We start from the raw sequence: 26619 nt of genomic DNA on the forward strand, positions 1-26619 counted from the left end.
GACATGCTGATTCACTGAAAGCCTTGTTATTGTTATTATGTTTGTGTTCAAATGAAGTAGTTGAAATGTGACAGCGTAGCACTGTTAGTAGTTTGGTTGAAGTGTTTCCGGTTGTGTAGTATTTGTAATGTGTCGTAGGTGTTAGCGATGTAACTTCCTGAGTAATGTTATGTGTTGCTCAGTAAGGAGGTATATTGTTTTCTTTGTGTTGTATGTATGGGTTGTTTCGAGTATGTTTTGTGACTATGATGTATGTGTATGTTGTTGGCCAGTGTGTGTGTTTTGTTTTTTTTTTTTTTTTTTGTTTTTTTTTTGTTTGTTTTTTTTTTTTCCAAGGTAATGTTTCAGATTATGTGGCGCTCACTGTTATCGCTTTGCAGTGTTTATTGGGTGATTTGTGTGTGGCAATGGTTTGTGTGACTTTGTTGTCTTTATTGTTGTGTCTGTCTGTGTTTCGCATTGTTTTTGTTGTTGGTTTGTGAGTTGATGTCCTGACAGCTGATCATTTATTGTGTGTGGATTTTGACATTGTTATTTTTTTTGTTGTGATTTCCTTCTGTGGCAGGTTGTTGTGAAGGCTGATTTAATTGTTTTGTGTTTGCCTATGTCCTTTTGTGTGTTTGTTTTTTTTTGTTTGTTTTTTTTTTTTTTCCAAGGTAATGTTTCAGATTATGTGGCGCTCACTGTTATTGCTTTGCAGTGTTTATTGGGTGATTTGTGTTTGGCAATGGTTTGTGTGACTTTGTTGTCTTTATTGTTGTGTCTGTCTGTGTTTAGCATTGTTTTTGTTGTTGTTTTGTGAGTTGATGTCCTGACAGCTGATCCAGCCTGAAAAAAATCCTCCTGAAACCCCACACAGAGAGACCATCTGTTTGAGATAAACCACAAACCAGGACTGTGTATTGGTGGGACAATGTAAAATAACTCCATTCCACTCCTTTAGTGGAGAGGATGTGGTCATTTACATGCTGTTGCATTTGTCGCAATGTTGTGCTTTAAAACAGTTTGTTCACTCGAAATCCTTCTGCTCAGATTTTCATTAATTATACAGGCTGTTTATCAACAGCCCACAACACAGTCTGTGTTTTGTTTTAATTTATTTACTGTACATACTATAAAATGTATTTCCACAAAACAAGTGTTTGTGCGTTTGCCTGTGTTGTGTTTGTTATACGTCTTTGGTGGGGTTTTTATTTTGTTTTTTTTTGTTTTTTGGGTTTTTAAAGTATTTGTTTTGTAATGATGTATTTAATGTGTGTTTAATGTTGTAACAGTGTTTACTGAGTGTGACATTGTGACCTGTGTTTATGTGTAGTGACACAAAGTTGTGCAGAAATGTGTAGGAGTTGTAGAATGTTTTGTTAGCGATGTACTGTTGTGGTGTAATGATGCATTTGTAATGTGTATTTTTGTTGTATTTTTTGAAGAAATGTGTATTGTTGTAGTTGTGTATATGTGTTAATGTGTTTGTGTATGTGTATTGTAATGATGTAATAAAGAATGTGTAGAAGTGATGTATGGGTTTTGTGATGTTATTTTCTGTGTTTTTCCCTGTCTTTGTACTGTTGTACGTCTCTGTCTCTCTTTCTGTCTGTTTGTTTTTCTCTCCATCTCTCTCGCTGTGTGTGTTTCTTTTTCTGTCTCTATGTTTTGCATCTTTATCTTGTTCTGTCTCAGTTTTTCAGTGTCTCTGTTTTTCTCTGTCTCTCTATACCTGTCTTTGTTTTTTCTGTGTTTCTTTATCTCTCTGTCTGTGTCTCTCTCTCTGTCTTTGTGTTGTTTTGTCGTTTTATTTTTCTGTCCTTTGTTGGTGTTGTTTGTTCTTTGTGTCTCTGTTTTTCTCTGTCTCTCTGTACCTGTCTTTGTTTTTTCTGTGTTTCTTTATCTCTCTGTCTGTGTCTCTCTCTCTGTCTTTGTCTCTGTCTGTGTGTCTGTTTTTGTCTGTCTTTGGCTCTTACTCTGTTGTTCTTTATCTGTTTCTGTGTGTATCTCTCTCTGTGTTTCTGTGTCTGTTCTGTCTCTTTCTTTTTCTCTCTGTCTTTATTGTTTCTCTCTGTTTCTTTTTCTCTGTCTCTCTCTCTATCTCTGTTTCTTTTTCTCTCTGTCTTTGTTTTTCTGTGTTGTTCTTTATCTGTTTCTGTGTGTATCTCTCTCTGTGTTTGTCTCTGTTTTTCTCTTTCTCTCTCTGTATGTCTCTGTTGTTCTCTGTGTTTCTGTCTCTGTTTTTCTGTATCTGTCTCTGTGTGTTTCTCTCTTTGTTTGTTTTTCTTTGTTTGTTTTTCTCTGTCTCTGTCTCTGTTTCTTTTTCTCTCTGTCTTTGTTTTTCTGTTTCTTTTTCTCTCTGTCTTTGTTTTTCTGTTTCTTTTTCTCTCTGTCTTTGTTTTTCTGTTTCTTTTTCTCTCTGTCTCCTGTTTGTGTTTCTGTCTCTTTCTTTTTTCTTTGTCTTTGTTTTTCTCTGTCTCTGTCTCTGTTTCTTTTTCTCTCTGTCTCCTGTTTGTGTTTCTGTCTCTTTCTTTTTTCTGTGTCTTTGTTTTTCTCTGTCTGTGTTTCTTTTACTCTGTCTCTCTCTGTGTCTGTTTCTTTTTCTGTCTCTATCTTTTTCTATCTTTGTCTTTTTCTGTCTTTGTTTTTCTCTCTTTGTCTTTTTCTGTCTTTGTCTTTTTCAGTCTCTATCTTTTTCTGTCTTAGTCTTTTTCTATCTTTGTCTTTTTCTGTCTTTGCCTTTTTCTGTCTCTATCTTTTTCTATCTTCGTCTTTTTCTGTCTCTCTGTTTTTCTGTCTGTCTTTTTCTGTCTCTATCTTTTTCTATCTTCGTCTTTTTCTGTCTCTATCTTTTTCTATCTTTGTCTTTTTCTGTCTTTGTTTTTCTCTCTTTGTCTTTTTCTGTCTTTGTCTTTTTCAGTCTCTATCTTTTTCTGTCTTAGTCTTTTTCTGTCTCTGTTTTTCTATCTTTGTCTTTTTCTGTCTTTGTTTTTCTCTCTTTGTCTTTTTCTGTCTTTGTCTTTTTCTGTCTCTGTTTTTCTATCTTTGTCTTTTTCTGTGTTTGTTTTTCTATCTTTGTCTTTTTCTGTGTTTGTTTTTCTATCTTTGTCTTTTTCTGTCTTTGTTTTTCTCTCTTTGTCTTTTTCTGTCTTTGTCTTTTTCAGTCTCTATCTTTTTCTGTCTTAGTCTTTTTCTATCTTTGTCTTTTTCTGTCTTTGCCTTTTTCTGTCTCTATCTTTTTCTATCTTCGTCTTTTTCTGTCTCTATCTTTTTCTATCTGTCTTTTTCTGTCTCTCTGTTTGTCTGTCTGTCTTTTTCTGTCTCTGTTTTTCTATCTTTGTCTTTTTCTGTCTTTGCCTTTTTCTGTCTCTATCTTTTTCTATCTTCGTCTTTTTCTGTCTCTATCTTTTTCTATCTTTGTCTTTTTCTGTCTTTGTTTTTCTCTCTTTGTCTTTTTCTGTCTTTGTCTTTTTCAGTCTCTCTCTCTCCTCTAACTTAATCTTTTTCTATCTCTGTCTACTCTAACTTAATCTTTTTCTATCTCTCTCTCTCTCCTCTAACTTAATCTTTTTGTCTCTCTCTCTTTCTAACTTAGTCTTTTTCTCTTTCTCTCTTTCTAACTTTCTTTCTTTCTTTCTATCTTTGTCTTTTTCTGTCTCTATCTTAATCTCACACCAATAAACCCCAGTTGATAAATACCCTAGTGGTATGTGGGGTATACAAAGCCTATAAGGGCCAAAAGAGCCTATAAAAGAGTAGAAACAAAAATAAGCATGTATGAACTGTAAGGCCCCCTGTGGGTGGTCTGTACAGGCTAGAAAGGCTGAGAAAAGGTGTAAGGCTATAGCCTTGCAGCTTTTTCCAGGCCTCCACATCAATGGGGTGAGGCTGAAGGCTGTAAGTTGAATATTATAGAAATGGAATACTGAGTCACAGACAGCATCTTTTGTAGTGCTTGTGATAATGAGGAACATTTTTTTTGTTGTTGTTTATTTGTCAATAGTCTGGAGAAGTCCTGAAGAAAGCTAAGGAGCACAGCGGGCACATCAACGACATCCAGACGTCTGTAGACCTCACCATGTTCATCAGTGCCTCAGAGGACAACACCAAGGTGAGAACTCTCGTGAAAGAGTCATGTCCAGTTGTGACTACTTTGTAGCTGCTTTTAAGGAGAACCTGTTTGTGTTAACACGTGGCGTCTGCAGGTTCTTCCAAGCTGATTACGAGGAGGAGTTTGGCAGGGGTCAAAGGTCATTCTGGTCCCATCAACTGTGTGGCTTTCTACCCTGACGGCAAGAGGTAAGAGACCAACACAGCTTTTGATTGTTCCAAAAATGGTTACATCGAGGGCAACTGGACAATGTAGGTTTTACCTCTTGGATGAGAAATGTCTTTAAAAAAAAACCTACTTTGTCCAGTTGCCCTTGATGTAACTAGTTTTGGATAAAATGACTGAAAACCTACACAGACAGCTTTTGATTGTGTCTTGTATGCTTTTGTCTTAACAGATGGTGCAGTGGAGACTCTTTATTTGAAGCAGATCACTGGGTGTTTGCTGGACTTGTGAGTATTTTACTGAAAAATGTTATTCAGCTCATTGTGCCTTAATGCAGTCATTTTTTTGCAACACTTAATCTTTTTTGGCCTTTCATTGTGCCTTAATGCTATTGTCAGATACTTAATAGAGTCACTTTTTTGCAAGCCTTTGGTCTTTCATTGTACCTTAATGGAGTCACTTTTTTGCAACCTTGGTTGGTATATTAAAGTTCTTTTTGTTAGTTTAAGTTTTTTTTTAGTTTAAGTTTCTTTGGTTTGTTACATAAACTTAGTAAAAATAACTGACCCAACCAGAACACTTCCACAATGAACAGAACAACAAGAAGTTTTTAATCTTTTATTAGCAAAACACTTCACATTTAAGTTTACATACTCACAACACTACTTCTGTCTACCATGTGCTCACAGGATTCAACAAAGGTCCTTCTCTTCCTCATCCTTCACTTCTGCAAAGACAAAGTGAATACAATAACACTACTAATTGTCTCTGAAGATTCTCAGTCATCCAGGTCATGGTCAAGTTTAAAAAGTTCTGTTGGGCAACTGGACGTGAATTTTCTAAAAGAAGACGTTTCAGCTCTAATCCAAGAGGCTTCTTCTGTTCTGACTGGTGGTGAGTACTGCAGATATATACTCTAGGTGTGAAAGAATAATTCTACTTCCGCTCCACCCTGTTGGGTGGGGCCTTGGGGTCCTTCAGTGTGGAGCCAGACTGGGCTGCTTCAACACCACCATTAAAAGGTATGAAAAGAAATGGATTGAAGCCGTTCACAGGTATTGACAAAGGAGTGAGTGACACCAACTGGACAAATCCAGTACAGGATTGATGGAAAAAGTTTTAGAAGTGTAAAGTTTATTGAATAAATCAGCAGTTTAATTTTAAAATGTAGAAAATGATGGCTGCCTTTTTATGTTGAGAAATATCCACATCAGGTGGAGTTTCTTAGTGCACTTAAACAATTTTGTTTGTTTAAATGCCATAAGTAATTAAAACCATGTAAAAAGCTAAGAAATAAAAACACCCCACAATGTGAAGATGAATGAGAGCAAAAAAGACCCGAGCTCTCTTTTACGTGACAAATGAAACGAATCTGTGAGAACGAGGCGAAAGATTAGTTCACAGAGAATGATTCGTTCACAGCGAAATATTAGTTCACAGCAAAAGATTAGTTCACAGAGAATGATTCGTTCACAGCGAAATATTAGTTCACAGCAAAAGATTAGTTCACAGAGAATGATTCGTTCACAGCGAAATATTAGTTCACAGCAAAAGATTAGTTCACAGAGAATGATTCGTTCACAGCGAAATATTAGTTCACAGCAAAAGATTAGTTCACAGAGAATGATTCGTTCACAGCGAAATATTAGTTCACAGCAAAAGATTAGTTCACAGAGAATGATTCGTTCACAGCGAAATATTAGTTCACAGCAAAAGATTAGTTCACGGAGAATGATTCGTTCACGGCGAAAGATTAGTTCACAGCGAAAGATTAGTTCACAGTGATTCGTTTGCAATGAAAGATTAGTTCACAGTGAAAGATTAGTTAGCAGAGAGTGATTTGTTCGCAGTGAGTGATTTGTGAGTGATTCGTGAGTTCAATATGAATAAATATTTAATATGACTCGGTAGTCACGAGTCACGAATCTTTCATATGACTCGGGAGTCAAGACTCATATGAAAGATTCGTTTATTTTGAACGAATCACTCGCGAACGACACATCACTAGTGGAGACGGTTGTTGTTGTTTTTCATGCAAGAAAGTGCTTAGAAAAGTACCGAAATCAGAGTGGGAAAATGGGAACAAGAGATGACGATTACGACTACCTATTCAAAGGTATTTTCTTTCAGTCAACATTGTTTACTGACAGAGTAAGTTCTCTCTGTAAACGCTTCGGTGACAGCGGTGAGGGAAGTCATCTGCTAAAGTTAGCTCAGCTGTTAGCATAGAGACAGAAGACTCCATCTATATTCCATAACTCTAATTATCAACATTTGGGTTATCTTAAATTTAACTTTTGTAACAGTAGTTCTTCAGCACGGGTTTCTCGTTTTTCACAAATATTTCACTGAATTCAGAAGCCAAATAGGACTGGTGAGTCAACACAAATTTACAAACGGCTTAATAAATAACTAGCATGCTAACATGGTAGCTACAGTGTCATAAAAGTAGGGCTCTCGATGTCGGACCGAAACAACATTTGCACCGCATTAAATATGAGTGTATATGACATGAAAATACCAGTAAACAGTCACATTGCTGTAAATACAGGAAGAGGAATAATGCTCTGTTAACGACGTGAGTGAAATAAAAAAAATGTATAAGAAATAATTTGATATGCTGTGATGTTATTGCCAAAAACACAGTACAGTATGTCTTAAAATAAAAACGCAAAATAATTGCAAGATCCTGCTTAAAGCCTTAATTTGTCCTTGATGTTGTCATTTAAATTTTTTTATCATCACAAAAAACCTCCACGTAACCACAGATGAAGATTATCTACTGTGACTCGCCCCGGTAGAAAAGAGGAACTGAAAGTTATTCTTCTCTCTTCGTTATTCCTTAGTGTGCCATCCAACAACGATGGTGCTGAGGTACCTGAAATTACATTTTTACTGTTATCCATCAGGTTGGATGTTTTTCCATTTCAGATCCAGGGTCCTAAAATTAAAATTTAGAGCGGTGTCTGTTATAGTAGATAACAAGGTTCAGGTGCACATAATCAAATAGGTGCTGTGGCTCATGTCTTGTCAGCCATTTTCATTTTAAGGAAACTAACCAGTGTGTAACTATCTCGTATTCATTTCAGAGTCGAATGGTGAATCATATGACCTTGTCCTGTACTCCATCTGTGGAGATACTTTTGTATTCAATAACTGACTTTTTTAAAGGTTTGATCTCGCTGGCAAAAGTGAAGCCACTCTGTAATGTACAGCATTTGTTTGTTGTTGTTGTCATCATAGTTGTGCTGATTGGAGATTCTGGAGTGGGGAAGAGCAACCTGCTGTCTCGATTCACAAGAAATGAGTTTAACCTGGAGAGCAAGAGCACCATAGGGGTGGAGTTTGCCACCCGCAGCATCCAGGTGGACGGCAAGACGATAAAGGCTCAGATTTGGGACACGGCTGGACAGGAACGCTACAGAGCAATCACCTCAGCGTACGTTTACGTACTTTGTGAGTCCGTACACCAGTGCACAGTATATTGATTAAGTTGTACACTAATTTGGTGTCCTGCTGTTACTAGGTATTACCGGGGCGCAGTTGGTGCTCTTCTGGTGTACGACATCGCCAAACACCTAACGTATGAGAATGTAGAACGCTGGCTCAAGGAGCTGAGGGACCACGCTGACAACAACATTGTCATCATGCTGGTTGGAAACAAAAGTGACCTCCGACACCTCAGGGCGGTGCCCACTGATGAGGCTCGGGCCTTTGCAGGTAATTGTTATTTGGTAGTTGCACGGAAGAAAGATTTTTTGATTAAACTTTTTATTTGGAAAATAGAAGGGTTATACGTGTCACAGTTACATTTCTATACATGTCACATCTTCATACTAAGTAGCAAAAAAGGACAGTAAATAAATAATAACAATGTAATAGTAACATAGTAAATAGTAGTAGTAATTAACTAAGGACAGTGGGAACAGAATATAATAATGATTAATTTTATACAAATCATAAACAAAAAATACCAAAAATGTTGATGATGATATATAGTGGCAGTAAAAAAAAACAAAATAAAATTATAACATATTAATAAGTTTAGCTACCCTTCCTTTTATCTCTCTCTTTTCTTGATGTATTGTTATTTATAGTGAAACAGCAATGATGTTAGCACAGTAAATAATCCTAATTGGTAAACAAGAAAATGTAACTTTATGTGTAGGTAACACTGTGAGGTATCCATTGCAAAAAGTTTACTTTTTCTTTCAGAAAAGAACACTCTCTCCTTCATTGAAACCTCGGCCCTGGACTCGACAAATGTAGAAGAAGCCTTTAAGAACATTCTGACAGGTAACTCAGCTCGAGCATGAAATGCTGAGCTCAACTTTTCTTAAACCACATCTGCTGTGTAAATTCTAGTTTAACTGATACATCACTGTCTTTCTGTCACAGAAATTTACCGTATTGTATCTCAGAAGCAAATATCAGATCGATCTGGTCATGACGATTCTCCAGGCAACAATGTCGTGGACATCAGTGTGCCTCCAACCATGGATGGGCAGAAGGGCAACAAACTGCCCTGTTGTCAAGGCATGTGATTTTTTTCTGTCATACTGTTTTACCCCAGCTGTCAGAACAATATCTTCATCGGTTCTGAAGTCTACGATTCAAAACTTTCGGAGGTGACATTCCTTTTTGTTGGTCTTGTTGTCATTTGTTTGCCTTTTGTCCTCTGAGGTAAGCGAAGGCTAAAGGTTCGTGTAACTGTATGTGCTCATTTAATCCATTACAAGGACACTGTGTTTCCTCTTTTGAGGGGGTGATTACAAAGCTGTTGTGAACATTGACTTCCTTTTCATAAAGTGGCGTTAATGGTCCTATTGATCCACTCCTGTTGAAGGAGTGATGAGGGATTAGCTGGCCTTGTGTTGTCACTGCTCCAAGGGGATTCTGTTTTCTTTTTTTTTCTCAGCATGCAATAACACCGTGTCTCCCGCAGCATCTTTTTAAGGGGACTTTCACTTCATCTCCCATTGACCCGATTCTGTCCATCATACAATACTAATGTAGAGAAAAGGTGAGAAGCAGGTTGGTGCATCAATCATTTGGAGTACGTGCTTCGTGTTAAGGTTCTTGTTGCCTTCTCAGTGTCAGGATCTTCTTTCAAGCCCTTTGCCGGTGTGGCAATAAATCAGCACGAGCCAGCAACCAGACTGCCTGTGATTGTTTGATTTAATGTGGGCTGATGTGAAACAAATCAAGTGTTTTTCTGCATGTTTTTTTTTTTTGTTTCGTTTTGTTTATGTGTGTTAATCATATTGATAAAAAATTGCAGTGATACCAAAGAAGAAAAAACAGCAGTGTATCAGATTTAGGTTTCCTCATTTATCATATTGAAGGCTGCTATGTGTGGTGATGATTGTTAATGCTAGAAAAATAGAAATAAAATGCTGTTAGGCAAAGGGTTTGTTTAAAAAAACAATTGTGAAAATATGTGATGAAACCACATTAACCTGGTTAGAACCAGCCCGGTGTCTAGGTCAGGTGGAACTCGTACAGCACGCAGGCACAAAATAAAAAAAAATATATACTTGCACTTGTCCAAAATCTTCAGTGGAACTTATCACCTTATATTTTTAATGCACTTGATTGTTTTTTTTTTTCTTATCAGTTATAGCGAATGTTTGTGCTGGTTGACATCTATTAAAGGAGAATGGATAAAGCTGTGTTTTTCACTGAGAAGCAGTTGTTTGTTGGCAGTGTAACTGAACATGACAAATGGAAAGTGTTTACAGACAGTTTATGTTTGACTGAACTCCATCGTGTCTGTTGGTGACATTTCACAGAGGGCAAACTGAGATTGTTTTGCTACCTGATGCACAAAAATGACTGATGCCTAAATAAAATCTTATTCACAGAGCTTGTTTGCTTTTCTGTAAAGTACGGACTTAAAGCAACCGATTTTTCGGACATTGTTTTTCATCAATGTTTTAACAAATTTACCAACCAAACAACCACAGTTTGGTCATGCCTGCTCTCTCTTGAAGCAACTAAAAGAAATTACTAATTAAACTCTTTAATAATAATGAAAACAACATATTTGAATGACATTTTACACATGGCAAGATGATTTTCAGTAAAGTTTTGTATGATGTGCCAGTGCTTTCAAGATGGCCGCCAGGTAAGAAGATTGTTTTTTCTTCTATGTTAAAAGTTAAAGTTTCTTCTGTCTAGACTCCAAACATGATAGTAATAATTATCATTACCAATACAACTCGTTTTCCACATTAAGAATGTTTGATACGTTTTTTTTAAAAGAAAAAATAGACAAATAATGTCTATCTAGGATCATGTAGTAAACATTTGTTAAGACTCTAGTCTTGCTTGTTTTTGGTGATATTTTGACATGTTCAGATATGATAGTTTTTAGCACAAATGATTGACTTGGCAGCATGTTTTGGGGCATAAATTGCATTTGGGACTTTTTATTTTTTGTATTTTTTCTAATAGTACACAGTACTCAATAAAAAAGCAGTTGTTAAAGTGTTTTTTAAATAGCACTTAGAACTAATAAATTGTTAATTTTGTAAAATAATGTTTTCAGTATCGCTATTGTTTTTGTTATTTGTGTTTTTCCTTGGGAGAGACTCTGTTTTTCTACTTCTTTCGCAGACATCTGTCGGCTCCCGTGACGTTTAATGCGCAGCTGACGTTGACGTTTGTGGTGCATTTAAAGCCCTCTGAAAGCGGAAGTCTGTTTTCTAATGTTTCTTTTCTACCTGATTGCTGGTGGTTATGCTGTATGGATATTTAGCTGACTGGGCTAAACAGCTCTATACATTTTAGAATTTCTATCCTAATGCAAACACACGAATTGACGTGACAGGAGAAGCCACCCGAGTGTTTACAGGGCGTTAATGCCTGTCGGTGTGGAACGATATACCGAAACGACAGCGGGGTGAGTTAATGAGTTTTTCTCTTAAAAGCAGTAGACAGCTAACAGCTACAGACAGCTAATAGACGTCACAGCTGGGAGACAAAAACTGCAGTAGGTATTCGCATGTCCACAGACATAGACAGCACACGCATTCTGACGTTCATGTGAATCCATTGTTTTATCCCAAGCATGAGAAAGCAAGCTAGCTTAGTGCTCTGCAGTAGACGATAGTCACCATCACAGCTGGAACAGCTGTCTGCAGAGGAAACCTCTGTTCGCTACTTTAAGAATATATATATATATATATATATATATATATATATATATAGTATCATTAGTTTGGTTTTTCGTCTATAATAACTGCATTTGTGTGTTTTTTTATCTGTGAAAGTAAATGTTTTCATTAATACTCATTAAGCAGGAATCTGAGACATATTCAATAAAAAATACATTTTCTGAACGTTATCTTAAAAAAGTTGATAAATGTTAGCACCGAGTATAATAATGATTATAATAATCCACATAGATTACAAATGTCTGAGCCGTTTTTTCGTGTTATTTTTCTGACTGTTCTGATCTGTTGACAGCACTTACTACTAATGACGAGGTTTAAGAAGAAAATAAAATCTTGTTTATGATTGGCGGGAGGGGGGGGGGTTAAAAACAGGGGCACAAATCCCTTTATTGACTCCAAGATTTTGCTTTAACATCTGTCACATTAAACACCAGTTTTTAAAAAAATGCAACAACAACAAGCACCAATGACCAATAAAAAGGTACAGTACAGTAGAGTACTGATGGCACCACTCCTATTTTTCATTTTTCATTATTTTCATGAAAAGGAAAGGGCTGCACTGGATTCTAACAATTAAATCCAACACTAAATATTATACTAATTTTATATGTGCTTTAATTAACTAAAACTAGCTTGAAAATAAATTTTATTCTCATTTATCTATTTATAATAATGTTCACACATGCACTCATTGACCTTTGGTTAATAAAGAGTGGAGTTTAGTTTGGAATGAGGCGTAATAAAGGAAACAGATGTTAAAACAAAGTGAAAAAATGCAAATAAAATGTAATCCTATCATAAGGTGGTAGAGCAGTGATCATCAACTGGTGGCCCGCGGGCCAAACAATCCTGCCCACGACGGGATTCCAAAACTGTGGGGATTAAATTTTCAAAGAAAATTTAAAAGAAATATGGAAACTTTTAAAGGATATGTTGTTGCAGTATAAATGTAGTGTTTCAGACAGTCAGAGAACAAAAGTAAATGTGCTTTTCTCTTGTTCTCGTATCTTAATGGTGGTGGTAGGGGGTTATCAGAGAGGAGACAGCTGTTTATCACACTGCTCTACGTCACACTCACAGACACTTGCTGATTAGCAGACGCTGTGAGAGGACTGGCCTTCTCCCAGATGGGTGCTCCTCCTTTACATAAGAATTTATAGGCATACGAGGTTGTCACACAGGAATCTGAAGGACATCTGTCATAACTCAGGGCTGAGTTGGACCTCGTTTTTTCAAACCAAAAAATGAATTCAAATAACTGGTAATGTGACGTTGTTGTTGTTGTTGTGTGATTTACATTTGTTTTTACTGGTCATTCAATTCTCACAGTAACTTGAATCACAAAGTCTCAGTGGTTCTCTCTCTGATTTGGTAGAACCTGACTAGTCCTCATCATTGGGAGAACAGAGTCTCCGCTTTTCACCCCTCCCCCCATCAAGTGGGCAAGTGTCAGGACACAGTTACCATGATGACAGGCGGCTGTTGCCACCTGCCTGGTTCTCTGTGTGACTGTGCCAGCAGCACGGCTGTGTGGAAGAGTGTGGAGGAAGGCATCAGTGACGGGTGCCAAGGGCATTATGTCACCCAGGTCACGGCCATCGATGGACGGTTGTTGTCGTCTGTGCTGAAGCCCACTGGAACGCAGAGGTAAACTTTAACTGTTTGGTGCTCGGTGTGGATTCAATCTTTGAGAGATGCCTTCAAAATCTTGACCTTTGCTTATCAAAACTTCACGCCAAGTTTGTAAACTGTGGAACTGTTGGGCACAATCTATAACAAAACAACAGTTTTAGATAAAGTCTCTCTTAGATGCTTGGCCAGTGACTGTGATATATTTATATATTATTTTTCAGATGTTAATGAATGTTCGCAGAATAAAAATGAGGTAGTGTAGGCACTGAATAGATTCAAACCCTGTGCCTTTTCCCTGTCTTCTCAGTGATGGCCCAATATGTCGTATCTGTCATGAAGGGGGCAGCCACGAGTCTCTCCTCTCACCCTGTGACTGCACAGGCACCCTGGGTGCGGTGCACAAGAGCTGCTTGGAGCGGTGGTTGTCGTCCTCCAACACTAGCTACTGTGAGCTTTGCCACACAGAGTTCAACATCGAGCGCCGGCCCAGGCCTCTGACAGAGGTAACTGCCCTCAGTGGTTTTTCTTCGGCTGTCATATGTATAGGCTTCTTTTAGGATTTTCTGTGGAAGGGATGAAAGACAGTACTGACTATTGTGGCTTGTTATATACATATAGATATACAGTATATAGATACATAAATACAGATATACACATATACATACACAGTTGTATGTGTATGTATATACATATGTCACAATATGCCACAAAATGCATATTGAAGAAGAGAAAAACATCGCGCACCAGTCAGCTACAGTGCCCTCTAGCGGCTGTCAGTGTGATAATAACAAACGTGAAATTATATATTTAAGTCGCAAACCTAGACAAGGGATGAAAAAAAATGCAACTCATAGTCCGGAAAATATGATATGAATTTTTTTCTTATTTTTTCTTGTACTTATTACTACTTCAGACCACAATTGGTATCATATCTGTCGTCTGTTAGTGACCCACATTAGACTCAGTACAGTCACCCATAATTTCACAGTCTGTGTCACTCTCCCCTGAGCCAACCAGCCATGTGTTTCTATATCTTGTAATACATCTTTCTAAATCCTTTAGATATATATATATAATTATATGTATACATATATTTTGATTCTACAGTGGTTGCAGGATCCTGGTCCCCGCAACGAGAAGAGAACCTTGTTCTGTGACATGGTGTGCTTCCTGTTCATCACACCTCTAGCAGCCATATCAGGCTGGCTGTGCCTGAAGGGCGCTCAGGACCACCTCCAGCTCGGCAGCTGGCTGCAGAGCGTGGGCCTCATCACCCTGACTATCGCCCTGTTTACCATCTACGTGTTGTGGACCTTGGTAAAGAAAACACTGTCGGTAGAAGTGGAAATAGTTCGAATAAATTCCCGATCTCACCTGGTCTTGTTTCTTCTTCTCCTCCTCCTCTCTGCAGGTGTCCTTCCGCTACCACTGTCAGCTGTACTCCGAGTGGAGACGAACAAATCAGAGAGTGTGTCTGCTTGTGCCTGAAGGGAAGGAGTCCAACTCTTCCCAGCATGCATTGCTCTCCAGTAAACTGATGAAAAAGCTGGCAAGTGAGAGCATAGTATGAAAACAAACGGACGGCTGATTGTCAGTGAGTCGTGGCTGCCTGAGAGGGAAAAGAAGCACTTTTTGTCTCTTTTTTTTTGTTGCTTTTTTTAGCATTAAGGAAAGGAGTCAGAGTTGCCGCGACAAAAAGCCAGTAGTGAATGTGAAGGATGGACCAAACCAGCATTTTTTAAAAATGGAATATAAATGTTTGTTCTTAGTTTCAACAACCACAGGAGATAATGATCAACACAGCCTTCCTTATGGGTGAACTGTCATAATCAAACCGGAACCGTCTTGGGTTTGGACTAATCTTCTCTTTACAGTATTGTCTTTGCACAGTGTTTTGAAGCACACAAGTTGACGGCTTCACACTTTTTGGATTCCGACACACATTAACATGAAGCACGACCGGACGAAGGTGCAGAAGAACACGTTGCACTTTGAGGAACCTCGTTCAGCATGCACAGCCATGCATGGAACAGCTGTTTAGGACCGTGTGTTTTTTTACTCTTGTGGTAATGTAATGTACATTTTATTTTATACTACTGCAGTGAGGTTCTAAAGTACTGTGTCCTCTCAGAGGATCGTGTACCATCAGCACTTAACGGGTGAATCTTCATGTCCTTATAGACTGAGGGGAATCCTCTTCCGAATGGCTTTTAGAGGAACATTTCCTGCATTTCTTCTTGAATAATCTCTGACGGCCTGTTGTTCTGTTTACAGTAGTTTGTGATTCTGTGTGCAATGACCAGAATTGTTGGTGTTTGGTGTTCCCTTTAGTGTTAAATATCAACCTTTAATTTAACTCTCTCTCTGAATGGTTTTATGGAGTAAACTTTATGCAAGTTTGTTGCTTTTTTTTTCACTTAACAGGCCACGAGACGTTTACACAGTGTTCCATGTACAGTATGTCCATTTGATGGCTGTTGTCTTCTTTGCCAACTCCCCTTAGCACACTGTGATGATACAGAGTCGTGTTGACTGTGTTTTGAACAGCAGACTGTTTACTTGTGACTCGTCACTGCTGTATGTCGTTGGGTGCGTTAAAAAGAAAAGAAAAGGAGACAGTTTAACATGTGGCTTTGTTCTGCGGCACGTGTTTTTAAAAAGTACTCTATGCAGGAATTTTGGAATTCACCCGGCACAAGGGGGGGCTGTAAACACAGTTTAAATCAGGAGTCTCAAGCTCAAAGGAGGTGGGGGCCACTGGTGCACCTGGAGGGCCAAAAAATAACAGCAATGGTCAAATTACATTATTACTGAAGACTCATTGTGGGTCGGACGTGGTTAACAACCTGAAAATGACCTGCGGGCCGGGGGTTTGACACCCTGGTTTGAAATGTCTGATGATGTATTGAGAATATGGTAGAATTTGTTTGACTAGGACCCGGGGGTCAGACAGTGGCTCCTTGACCTCCAGTTCAAACTTACATGTTCTGTCTGTGGGATATCTGGACTGTTGGAGTCCAGATTGTGGATTAAGGTAATCAGACAGTCTACATCAATCCCAGGTGTTAATGTGGCCCTGTGAATGGACAGGATGTAGCCCCGGTGGCCCCAGTCAATCTGAATAAGATTAAGAGGCTTATACTACGTCCTTTGTGTTGCATTACACCCGCCTCCCCTCCCCGTCTATTTTTACTGCAGAATAATTTACCCAGATGCTTCATGACTATTGTAAAACATTAGAAATGAATCATATTATTCATAGACCTGTGAAGCCCTTTAAAATGACTGTTTATATGATTGAAAGGCTTATTTTTTAATGGGACATTTCTGTATAAATATGCCATTATTGTTATTATTATTATTATTATTATTATTCTAACCTGTGACATATTTTGCTGGTGTGAATGTTCTGTTTTGATTTCATGCACTCTAGTGTTTGTACAATGTTCGATGTAAGAAGTTTTGAAATACTTGAACAGTGTTTTTCTCGTGTGACGCCACGTCCCCGTTGTGAATGTGGAGAAAGAAAAAAAAAACACATTCTGTTCCCCTGCACTGTGTTCACTACTGCGTTCTACTGGATCCTGTGGTTTAAAGTTGAAGAAGCCATCAGAGCTGTTTGGCAAGCTGTTGCATTTTAGCCGTGGTGTTCTGTTCTGTGGAGGTAGACATCACAAATGTTTGTTTGCTGACAGTTATTTCCTCACTCTGCTCCTGAGGTTGCCGTTGAACTGCTCCTTTTGAAGGCTTTGTTTTTAAATAATCTGAGGATTAACCCCCATGACGCACCAGGGACGGTGTCCGCCGTACACGCCTCCAAATCACTGGATTATCGATGTTGTTACTGTTTGTCAAAAACAGTAACAACATGGATTACATTGAGTTGTTTTTACATTTTACACAGAATGGTGGCTATTGCTGTTTATTGACGGACACTTCTCTATTGTTTTCAGTGTCCATACTTTGCTGATGTTGTTTCTGTATGATGTGCTGCCAGAAAAGATGTCTTTACCAAACGTCTGGTGCCTGTAATCAGCCAACAACTGTTTTCGAAGCAAGAAAACATTCTGAAAATAAAATTCCTTCTTTCAGTTCTATGGGTCTTTGAACATGTGAACAAATCAGAGGCTTATTAGTAAATTTATCTTCAAGTCCAGCAAAAAGAAAAATGTCTCAGAAAAATCAAAAGAATTAAGCTGTATTTTAATGCCTGTTTAAATGTCAGAATTTAAATGTAATTACTATATTTTCCAATTGTGTCTATATGGAGTGATGAGGCATCAACATATTTACATAATCTAAAAGGAACAAATAAAAAAGGCTTTAATATTTTTTCAATACTAAATATTTTAAGAGTATATTTTTAAAAAGTGTTCGTATCACATATCTTTAACAGAAATCCTATGAAGTATTGACATTCAACGCTCATTATCATTATCAAAAAATATATATATATATTCAAAAATGTCGACCTTTCCATGTTGTAAATTTCTTCAACTATTTGTATCCAGTCTGAAATTGTTGGAGATTCATTACTCAACCATTTCCTGGTTATTGCCATTTCGCGACTTGTAGAAATGCTGTTTTAATGGAAAATAAAATTTATGATAATCAAAAGATTTTTGGTTAATAAAGTAATGGCCCATGGCCGTATCCTGAGGCAACTCCTGACAAAGGGCGACACGAGTAACCAATCAGCGAGCTGTTCGGTGAGGTACTGCCCATACTTCCGCCGCGAGCTTCCGCCTCGCTGTTGTTGCTTGTCACGTGGAGCTTCATCACAGTGCCCTCCTCGGGCTGAAGCTGGTACCACACAGCTGGGAAACTTGCTGGCCAAAATTCTGCAGGACATTTTAGCACTAATGCTAAGCTAAGTTAAGGCTACTTTCTAAAAAAAACAAACAGACACAAAAAAAAAAATCATCTTTGTCATCGTTTTTGCTTTTTTCTTCAATATATTTTGGACCGTTTGGCAAAACTCAATTTGCTTTTTATAGACTTGCTTTAATTTGTTTTATTAGCTATTTAAGAATATTACCTCATTTTAGGCTGAATTTATAAATAAAACTACATTTCATGACTTATTTTCATCAAGTTTTTGACAAATTTAAAATAAATAATAAACAAAACCAACATTCTTGAATCTTTAAATAAAACTATTTTTCAGAGAAACTATTAATAAAAATTAACAATTATTTGACTAATTTCAAATGGATGTTTATTGAAATAGGGTGCATTACTTACTGATATAAAATAAAGACTGCAAGATATTTTCACATGTTCAGATATGATGTATTTTGAGTTTTTAGCACAAATTATTCACTTCTTAGCATGTTTTCGGACATAAACTTGCATTTCTGGGGTCATTTTTTGTAACATTTGCAGACATTTGATGCGATAATTATTTGCATCATAATTCAGTATAGGAGTTGCTGGAAATGTCCTTCAGCTGCATTGACAATAGTGTGCAGTGATCGTGTGTATCTACTCAATGAGCCTGCACCGTCACCTGTTAGATTGTAGATGCCGTGCAGGACGCTTGTGATTGGATAACGAGGCGCAGCCGTGCAGGACGCCTGTGATTGGATAACGAGGCTCAGCCTGCAGGACGCTTGTGATTGGATAACAAGGCGCAGGGTGCGCTTTAAAACCGGAAGGAAGACGTAACAGGTCTCTACCCGGTGATGGTTCCAAGATGTCGCTATGTAATTACTATAATTACTATATTATATGCACAGCGAAAAAGGTTTGCTATGATTACGACGGTACGTATTTCCATCTCTGGTTCTCTTCAAGTTGGCGGTTAACGCTTCATGTGAAGGACCAGTATTCCTGCTAAATCGCCTAGAGGGACAGTCGGTTAGCGTGCTAAACAGTAGCCTGTTTGAGCCGCACGGTTTGCACATTTAAACTTATTCTGACTGCTTCAGTCAGTGTTATTGAATTGTACGAGATAGCGCTTTGTTATTTGGCCTCTAAATATGTGCACGAAGACCGTTTGGTTTGAGTGGTCCAAACATTTTGGGTGTTGCGACTTTAGCCACGTTAGTGAAGCAGTGGGTTTGATCTTGATCTGTGGGTTTCTGTGCGTTTGCTTCAAAGTGGTGCTTGCACTTTGTAGAGAACTGTAAGGATGGCACATCCATGAGGAAGACGGCACATTATCTATTCTATACGAGTTTACCCTCATTCATTAAAGTAAATCTTTACAGGTGTAGCAGTGAACCCATATCGCCCTCTACTGGACCGGTGGACTCCACGACGCCGAGAAGTCCGAAGCATCCGGTTCCTGTTACGTGAACGACGTCGGCTAGGCCATTTTTGAGCTGGTCAACTAAGAACTTGAAGTCACCTGAAATTAAACTTTTGGACATCATTTACGGTGGGTTTTTTATTTTTTGATGCCACAGGAAGTTTGAATGTTGCCATTAAGAGTAATTTTATTTTTTATAATCTTTTTTTATTATGGAAAATTTACAACAATCAAATACAGTTCAGTACAAAAGGGCACAATGAAAAATGACACTAAGAAAAAAAAAACAAAGTGTTTTACAAAAAACTGCATTAAGGTACAATGAAAAGCAAAAGGCTTGCAAAAAATAAATAGACTACAAAATGCCGAATAACATTTTTCAGTAAAATACTCACAAGTCCAGTGATGTGCTTCAAGTAAAGTTCCTCCACTGCACCATCTGTTAAGACAAAAGCATACAAGACACAATCAAAAGCTGTCTGTGTAGGTTTTCAGTCATTTTATCCAAAAACAGTTACGTCAAGGGCAACTGGACAAAGTAGGTTTTTTTTTTTTTTTTTTTAAAGACATTTCTCATCCAAGAGGCTTCTTCAGTTCTGCTGAACTAAAGCGCCACCTGCTGTAAAACGAATGAAATGATTAGTTCAAGATTCGTTCACGACTTGTCTATTTTACTGTTCGAGAGTCAAAGATTCGAATCAATAAAAAGAGTCGGTCTTCCATCACTACAGAGCGCATATTTCCGGTATAATTTAAAAACTCTTGCATGCTACGCATGCGCAAACCAGGGAAAGAAATTACGTATCTTTAATTAATAATGTGAAATAATTTGTAAATCTGTGTGTACAAATAAATAAATATTAAAATAAAACCAGAAGTAAATAGAGAACATATAAGAAGTTTCTTAATAACATTTTAAATCTTAAATCACATCCATCCACTAGGTAGTAGGTTTCCGGTGCAAAGTCTATATATTGAATTTTTAATTTGCATGCAATTAACTCCGTGACATAAACAACACGAATTAAACTGGTATTTGGATTCATGATGAATTACAAAACCCAATAAACGACAATTCCAGCTCTAAGTAGCTCTAAAGATTACTGCCAGTAACATCAACTTCATCGCTTTAAATATTAGTAATGAAGCCTAGCACAGTTTGTACATTCAGTAAAGGAAAGAAAATTCAGAAAAACATTTTCTGTGCTTTTCCAAATAGTACTCAAAAAAGGTTTTAAAGATTCAAATTAAGGGGTTTTTATCCTCCCCTGTTGTCCTTGATCATGTTAAGGCCTGATCACAGAGGGAGGTTAACAATAGGAAATGTTACAAATAAGGTAAACACTGGTGAAGTGCCCTTGTGAGGCAACAAACGTTCTATTTCTGGCTTTAATATTGGTCTGGGGCTGGTAGTTTCTGTCTGTATCCCTTAAAGCCACTTCTCTTGTTTTTCACTCTGATATAAAAAACATTACATAATACATTCACGTGCTTCTTAATCTGCTGCTCTTTGCCCTGGCCACATGGAGCTCAGCCTTTCATGGCCTAATTCTTTGCTTTTATAATGTGTCGACAGTTTCCTCATGCTGTTATGATCTTGTCGTGAACTGTGGACTACTGTACAGCTACATTTCTGACCAGAGTTTTCTAAAATCATCAGCAGAGTTTGACCTGGGAGAGTCAGTCGAATCTGTTAATGATCAGCTGAGGCTGTTATATAAACACTGTGGTACTCAGTGGGCTTCACTCAGTGGTGGGATTCTGTTGTGATTTTATCACTACTGCCTACAGAGGACCTTACTGAAGCGCTGCCATGCGCCTGATAGGGTCCACTGTCCTTTTCTCTGTCCTGCTGCAGGCTGTGGTAAGAAAGGAAATCACATTACAACTGAATATTAACACATAGTCAGTCGGATTATGATTTGTTTTAGCTGAAAGACTGTCAAATTTTGATTTTCAATGTGTAATTTGTAGTTTTTTTTAAAGTTTTTATTTCTACCACAAGTCATGTTTTTGGTATTTAATGTTTTCAAAATGAATGTTAGGTGTTGCTTTAACATTACACTGAGATAGATACCTGACACATGTTATCGAGTTAATAAATTGTGATTGTTAGCTGGTTAGACACAAGATCTGAATGTGCACTTTGACAGTAACCAGTGTAATTTCCCTCCGGTGTTGTCCTGACAGTCTGCACAGTCAGGGGACTGGCAGACGGCTACATCCATTTATGACTTCTCAGCCACAGACATTGACGGCAATGTGGTCTCCCTGGAGAAATACAGGTAGATCTTATTAAACTGTATTTCTTGCCATGTACTGCATCCTATCACAATGCCCTTATTACTGACTACGTTGGTGTATGTGTGTGTTTACAGGGGGGATGTTGTCATCATTACCAATGTTGCTTCAAAATGAGGCAAAACCCCAGTAAACTACTCTCAGCTTGCTGAAATGCACGCTAAGTATGCTGAGAAAGGTTTACGAATCCTTGCCTTCCCATCCAACCAGTTTGCCAACCAGGTACACAGAGTGGTTTGTAGCATTAGCATGACTGGATGAGCTTGAGATCCCAGGTTACATCAATATTTCAATTCATGACAACAAGTTCCTAAAGGTTGTTGTCTTGTAGATTTAGGTACTCTTGTATAGTTGAGGTATTTGAGTGCACTTGACGTTTAACTTTATCAAGTTTATCCATCTACCAAGGTCTCACCATTTTTGTCCTTCAGGAACCTGGCACTGAATCTCAGATCAAGCAGTTTGCCGAGTCATACAACGTTCGGTTCGACATGTTCAGTAAAATCGACGTGAACGGGGAAAACGCTCACCCTCTGTGGAAGTGGTTGAAGGAGCAGCCCAATGGAAGAGGCTTTCTGGGAAAGTAAGAGCATTCACGCTAAGACAGGGCTGAGTTAGCATTTAGTCTGTACCACTGGGCAGTAAATGACAGTCATGTCAAAGTGTTACTGCTGTTGTGTTGTTTTTGTTTCAATTAACATTTGCTGTGTTTTCATTCTTGCAGTAGCATCAAGTGGAATTTCACCAAGGTAAATAAACAAATTATTTTAGTTTCTTTTGTGACGCCACCAGCAAAATTAGATCAGAAAACGTGTAGGTTTTTTGTGTCAATTTTACTTTGCTAGCTGAGCTTAGCCTCCTTGTTTTAGTGTACACACTAAGTGAGCCACACTGTAGGAATTACTAACAACCATTTTTTAACTATTCTGAAATTGATTTGTTTTAAAACAAAAAAAATCGATTTAAGTGATGCATTGTTTTCATTTTCATTTTCCCCTCCAGTTTTTAATTAACAGAGAAGGGCAGGTGGTGAAGAGATATGGACCCATGGATGACCCTGTGGTACGTACAGGACACACGTTTTTCATTGGCCAACTGTTTCCAAGTAATATGGTTTTAGGCTTAAAGGTATAGGACATGCAGTTTTGGTTTTGTAAAATGAATTAGTTGGACAAATAAATAAAAAATATTCAGAAGAATGTGGTAGCGCTCAGTCAACATTATAGAAAAATATATATTACAAAATTTACGTCAACTATTAAATTCAATTTTAAACTGAGTGTAAGGTCATTAAAATATAAAATATACATATTTATTATATAAAATAATTGGTATACAAATAATCTTACAAATCCCATACACAGTGCTTATGTTATTTAGGAAATAATCAACAAAAAAAGTTGTATTTACGGCAAATTAGATCACTAAACAGACAGAAAATGTAACAAACAAACAAACAAAAAAAACCAATAAATAATAAATGTTGCTTCAGTCCATGACAGTTTGTAAGATTGTTTTTCACCTTTTCACTCTGTTTGTGGTTCTTTCCAGGTAGTGGAGCGAGATCTTCCTGAGTACTTTCAAACTGAAAGTTCTTCTTAAATCATATATTAATTTCTCTGCCTCTCCAAGCATCAATGAATATAATTTGGATTCATCCCAGACCAGTGACGATCTGTTCACAAACCTGCACCGCAGGTAGAACAGACCTGATGAAAATGGCGTGCAAACCTCCTGGGAGAATCTCCAACTTTAAAAAAACTTGTTTCTATGGAGAGGAAAAGAGGAAAGTTGTCAACATCACTAATAAACTCTAAGATTCACAGTCATGTTTGGTCAGTGGTGTTTTTGTGCCATGTAGTCTTTTGGATGATTTTCCCCCTGACTATATTTTATTGAAAGAGAGCATCAGACTCTCAATGATTTTTTTTCATAAAGAAATATAGCCTATATAAGTGGTTGCCAAACTTTTCTCTGCTAACTGGGTTGGTACACTCCCAGTTACCCCCACCTTGGAAAAAAAGGCAAAAGCTATGTATATAGCTATAATATATTACTTTTTAGTAATACATGTTTTCTTGCAGAATTGTTTGTAAACCTGACTTAAAGTAATGCTGTTCACTTAGGGAAGTTTTTTTTTTTGCAGAGGGACCGAATATGAGCATCCTTCCATGTTCTCATTATTTACTGTTTTTTTGGATGATAAATAAATGATAGGTGGTTGAAGTTATTTCCAGTTTGAATATATATATACACACACATATATATTTATATACATATATATGTATATATATATACAATATGTTGCAAATGTTGTAAATCCATCTCCAATATGGGGAACAATACTTTAAAAACTCCAGGACATATTTCCCTGCTCGTCGCCCCATAATGGCCATGACAGTCCCACCACTGAGAGGTCTTCTTTTATCTCGTTGCTTGAGTGCATTGTAAAAATGACATATGTTTTAAATTTGTGCTCAAATATTGTATATCACTTTTAGGGTTCAGTAAACATCAGTCAACAAGTTTATCACGTCTCCAATTGGCGTCCATAGGCAGGTTTTGCACTCGTTACCACAGCTGCCTGCAGTTCCTCTAATTTTCTGCAGAGGACGTCAAAGTTCCCAGTGCCTTATCACGAAAGCAGGCAGCAGCAGCAAGTGCGCTGCGGTGGAGCTGAGCTGAGGAGAGAGAGGAGCAGGAGGAAAGAGGAGCAGGAGCTGTGTGAAAAACACCGCACGGATGAAGGCACCGTAGCAGATAAACTCGTTTGATTATTACAGCATATTAGAAGTCATACACTCCTGCTCCTCCCTGCTGCGGGGACTGCACAGTCGCTGTGTGTCTTTCATTCGGAGGGCTTGTCTGTTTTTTCACCGGGAGACTGAATGGAAGCAGCAGCTGAGGGAGCGGTCGGCTTGTCGGAGGCCCGGGACGGAAGCCCGCTATCCGGGGACGCAGCATCCGAAGATGGGGACACGGTGGTTGGTGTTAGCTATGGCATGGACGCCTCAGACTTTGGTACGTACCAGCATTCTTAAACACAAATAATTTTGATTGAAACATGTATTTATTTTACCTCCGACTCGCTGACAGGTAAGATCGTTGATGCTGCTGCCGTGACTAAAAGTCCCGACTCATATCTGCTAGCTCACAGTGGTAAATGCTAAGCTAGAGCTAACAGAGAACAGCTGATGACCAGAGCAGGTGAAGTTAGATAAACATATGCGTACATTTGTGTAGGCACAGCGAGTGTACTTATGGTGATAACACTGCCCCACAATTGTATTATGTATTATTGTGTTGCATTATGTTGGAATTTTAGGGATTATCGTTGGGCGTCTTGCAGATGCTGAGTTGTCAAGAGCTTTTGTTGTTGTTGTTTTTTTATTAACACTAGGATTGTATGAATTTGAAGACTTATGTAGGAATATACAGTGTTTATCTACAGGGAGGATTCCCTCTGTCTGGTTCTCCTGTTTTTCCCTTTATATTTATGTAATCGGGATATTTATAAGTTGATGTTATAAGTGTATGTTATATATATATATATATCTGTATATATAGATATACTGTGTATATACTGTGTATATATGCTGTATATATATAAAAATACAAAGTAAATTAAAATACAAGATACAGTTGTCACCACCCAGAGTGCATGTAAAAATACACTGAATAGACAAAACAGTTGACTCTCTGTCACATTTCACATTTGTTTTTTATTATAAAACTTTCTTAATATGTCACAAAGATAGATATAAAATTAATAATGAATAAATAAATAATAATTGGGTCACAAAGTGTTTTGTAGCAGATCGTAGTGATCTTACTTGTCTTTTGCCATATGTGGCCCCATTAAAATATTATTTTACATAGGTCCAGCTCTGCATGTTAAGTATACTCAGTAAGTTGATCTCTCGTATAAAATCTGTAGTGTGTGTAGTCTGTTGTTTATCATGACATGACATCAGTAGTTTTTGGTTACAACCACTGCTAAGATGGCCTTCCACCAGACGGTACGATAAATTTGAGATACATAATAATCTACCCTTTTGTTTTGTTGTGGTTTTCACACTGCTGAAAGGTGCCTGTGCTGTCCTGCCACTGTTTTTCAGACCCTGATTGTGGTCTGAAAGAAAAAAACAAATCTACATCCTTTGTCTCTGGTGTAAAAAGTGCAAAGACTTTGACAGGAGCCATGCACTGCTGTCCAGAGCAGGCTCATGAATCAAAAGGCAGTCTGCTTGGATTCACTTGTCGGGCTCAGCTCTGTCAGTGTGAGGATACAAAAGAAATAGAACTGACATTGGCTCAGATGCCATTCTTTCCCATGTGCTAGATGGAGCGTGTCTCAGCTAGTGTGTGTGCAGTCTGCTGGTTCACACTCTCGTAGACAGTGGCACCATGATTATTCTGTAATAGCTAATGTAAAGTCCTTGCTGCCTTTGGTTTGTCTTTTAATGTCCGCAGTGGATGATAAAACCGGAACCATCAAAAACATACTGCGGAGCCCACGGCTGTGTGTACACTGTGTGTGTAGTGCACAACGAGAATCTCTTGACGACATTAATTATCAAATTAAAAATAAATTGGTGTATAGAAAAAAATAAAATGTACGTAACCATAAAATAAACCATATGAACGTAGAAGCAGCACTAATAATACTAAGAAAAAAGTACCAAATATAACAGAATGTGTTTGCTCACAATTGAGTGCGCTCGACTCAGTGATCATTGATCAATGATCATACTGTGAGATATTCAGTGAAATTGTTTTTTCGTGATGGATTGGGGGACAAAATGGAAATCATAATCAAACCTGATTTATTGCTAAATTGCAGCTGAATCAGTTCTGGTCTGTAGCCACATGTTTGACACCACTCATATAATTCCATTGCAGTTTCTTTAATTTTACTAGAGTTTTGTTTTGGCATGTAAGGAACATGAAGAAATATTTTCTAAAGTTACACAACTGATAAATTGGTTCGGTTTGGA

At 37.8% G+C, this 26619-nt stretch overlaps 5 protein-coding genes and 1 long non-coding RNA gene across 9 annotated transcripts in view; 5 read left to right on the plus strand and 1 right to left on the minus strand.

The window, feature by feature from the left end:
- Window positions 1–26619, plus strand: part of LOC103399996 (methyl-CpG-binding domain protein 3-like) — an 844757-nt gene that overhangs the window by 420977 nt on the left and 397161 nt on the right. The window lies entirely within an intron of this gene.
- On the plus strand, window positions 6223–10123 carry LOC103376760 (ras-related protein Rab-11B-like). The gene is made up of 5 exons (XM_008307268.3): window positions 6223–6374; window positions 7502–7697; window positions 7785–7978; window positions 8474–8554; window positions 8657–10123. The coding sequence occupies exons 1-5, from the start codon at window positions 6335–6337 to the stop codon at window positions 8800–8802; spliced, it is 657 nt and encodes a 218-aa protein (XP_008305490.1). The 5' UTR covers window positions 6223–6334; the 3' UTR covers window positions 8803–10123.
- On the plus strand, window positions 10906–17163 carry marchf2 (membrane-associated ring finger (C3HC4) 2). Of its 4 annotated transcripts, none has more exons than XM_025052545.1 (5): window positions 10906–11162; window positions 12517–13083; window positions 13376–13571; window positions 14176–14385; window positions 14480–17163. In XM_025052545.1, exons 2-5 carry the CDS (start codon window positions 12902–12904, stop codon window positions 14636–14638), a joined length of 747 nt encoding a protein of 248 aa, XP_024908313.1. In that variant the 5' UTR covers window positions 10906–11162; window positions 12517–12901; the 3' UTR covers window positions 14639–17163. The 4 variants fall into 4 exon arrangements, with proteins under 4 accessions (XP_024908313.1, XP_008305489.1, XP_024908320.1 ...); XM_008307267.3 differs by having other exon boundaries at window positions 10907–11162; window positions 12812–13083; XM_025052552.1 differs by lacking the exon at window positions 10906–11162 and having other exon boundaries at window positions 11505–12697; window positions 12812–13083.
- On the minus strand, window positions 13422–14522 carry LOC112486304 (uncharacterized). Its single transcript, XR_003048721.1, has 2 exons — window positions 14443–14522; window positions 13422–13631 (listed from the first exon to the last, which is right to left on the minus strand). It is a non-coding gene; the product is annotated as an uncharacterized LOC112486304 (long non-coding RNA).
- On the plus strand, window positions 20970–23451 carry gpx4a (glutathione peroxidase 4a). The gene is made up of 7 exons (XM_008307266.3): window positions 20970–21185; window positions 21512–21606; window positions 21700–21844; window positions 22054–22205; window positions 22347–22371; window positions 22625–22684; window positions 23174–23451. Exons 1-7 carry the CDS (start codon window positions 21135–21137, stop codon window positions 23222–23224), a joined length of 579 nt encoding a protein of 192 aa, XP_008305488.2. The 5' UTR covers window positions 20970–21134; the 3' UTR covers window positions 23225–23451.
- Window positions 24166–26619, plus strand: part of pip5k1ca (phosphatidylinositol-4-phosphate 5-kinase, type I, gamma a) — a 29754-nt gene continuing 27300 nt past the window's right edge. Inside the window, 1 exon segment of the mRNA XM_025066304.1 lies at window positions 24166–24643. Coding sequence (XP_024922072.1) covers window positions 24511–24643 — 133 coding nt within the window. The 5' untranslated portion in view covers window positions 24166–24510.

Source organism: Cynoglossus semilaevis, chromosome 2, assembly GCF_000523025.1.
Source record: "Cynoglossus semilaevis isolate Cse_v1.0 chromosome 2, Cse_v1.0, whole genome shotgun sequence".
Taxonomy (NCBI): domain Eukaryota; kingdom Metazoa; phylum Chordata; class Actinopteri; order Pleuronectiformes; family Cynoglossidae; genus Cynoglossus; species Cynoglossus semilaevis.

Excerpts from the sequence above, each read along its gene's own strand:
- LOC103376760 (XM_008307268.3), top strand. The coding sequence starts at position 6,335 with ATGGGAACAAGAGATGACGATTACGACTACCTATTCAAAG. Across the intron at positions 6,375-7,501 it reads TTACGACTACCTATTCAAAG|TTGTGCTGATTGGAGATTCT; the intron begins GTATTTTCTTTC and ends TTGTCATCATAG. Across the intron at positions 7,698-7,784 it reads TACAGAGCAATCACCTCAGC|GTATTACCGGGGCGCAGTTG; the intron begins GTACGTTTACGT and ends TGCTGTTACTAG.
- marchf2 (XM_025052545.1), top strand. The coding sequence starts at position 12,902 with ATGATGACAGGCGGCTGTTGCCACCTGCCTGGTTCTCTGTGTGACTGT. Across the intron at positions 13,084-13,375 it reads AAGCCCACTGGAACGCAGAG|TGATGGCCCAATATGTCGTA; the intron begins GTAAACTTTAAC and ends CTGTCTTCTCAG. Across the intron at positions 14,386-14,479 it reads TCTACGTGTTGTGGACCTTG|GTGTCCTTCCGCTACCACTG; the intron begins GTAAAGAAAACA and ends TCCTCTCTGCAG.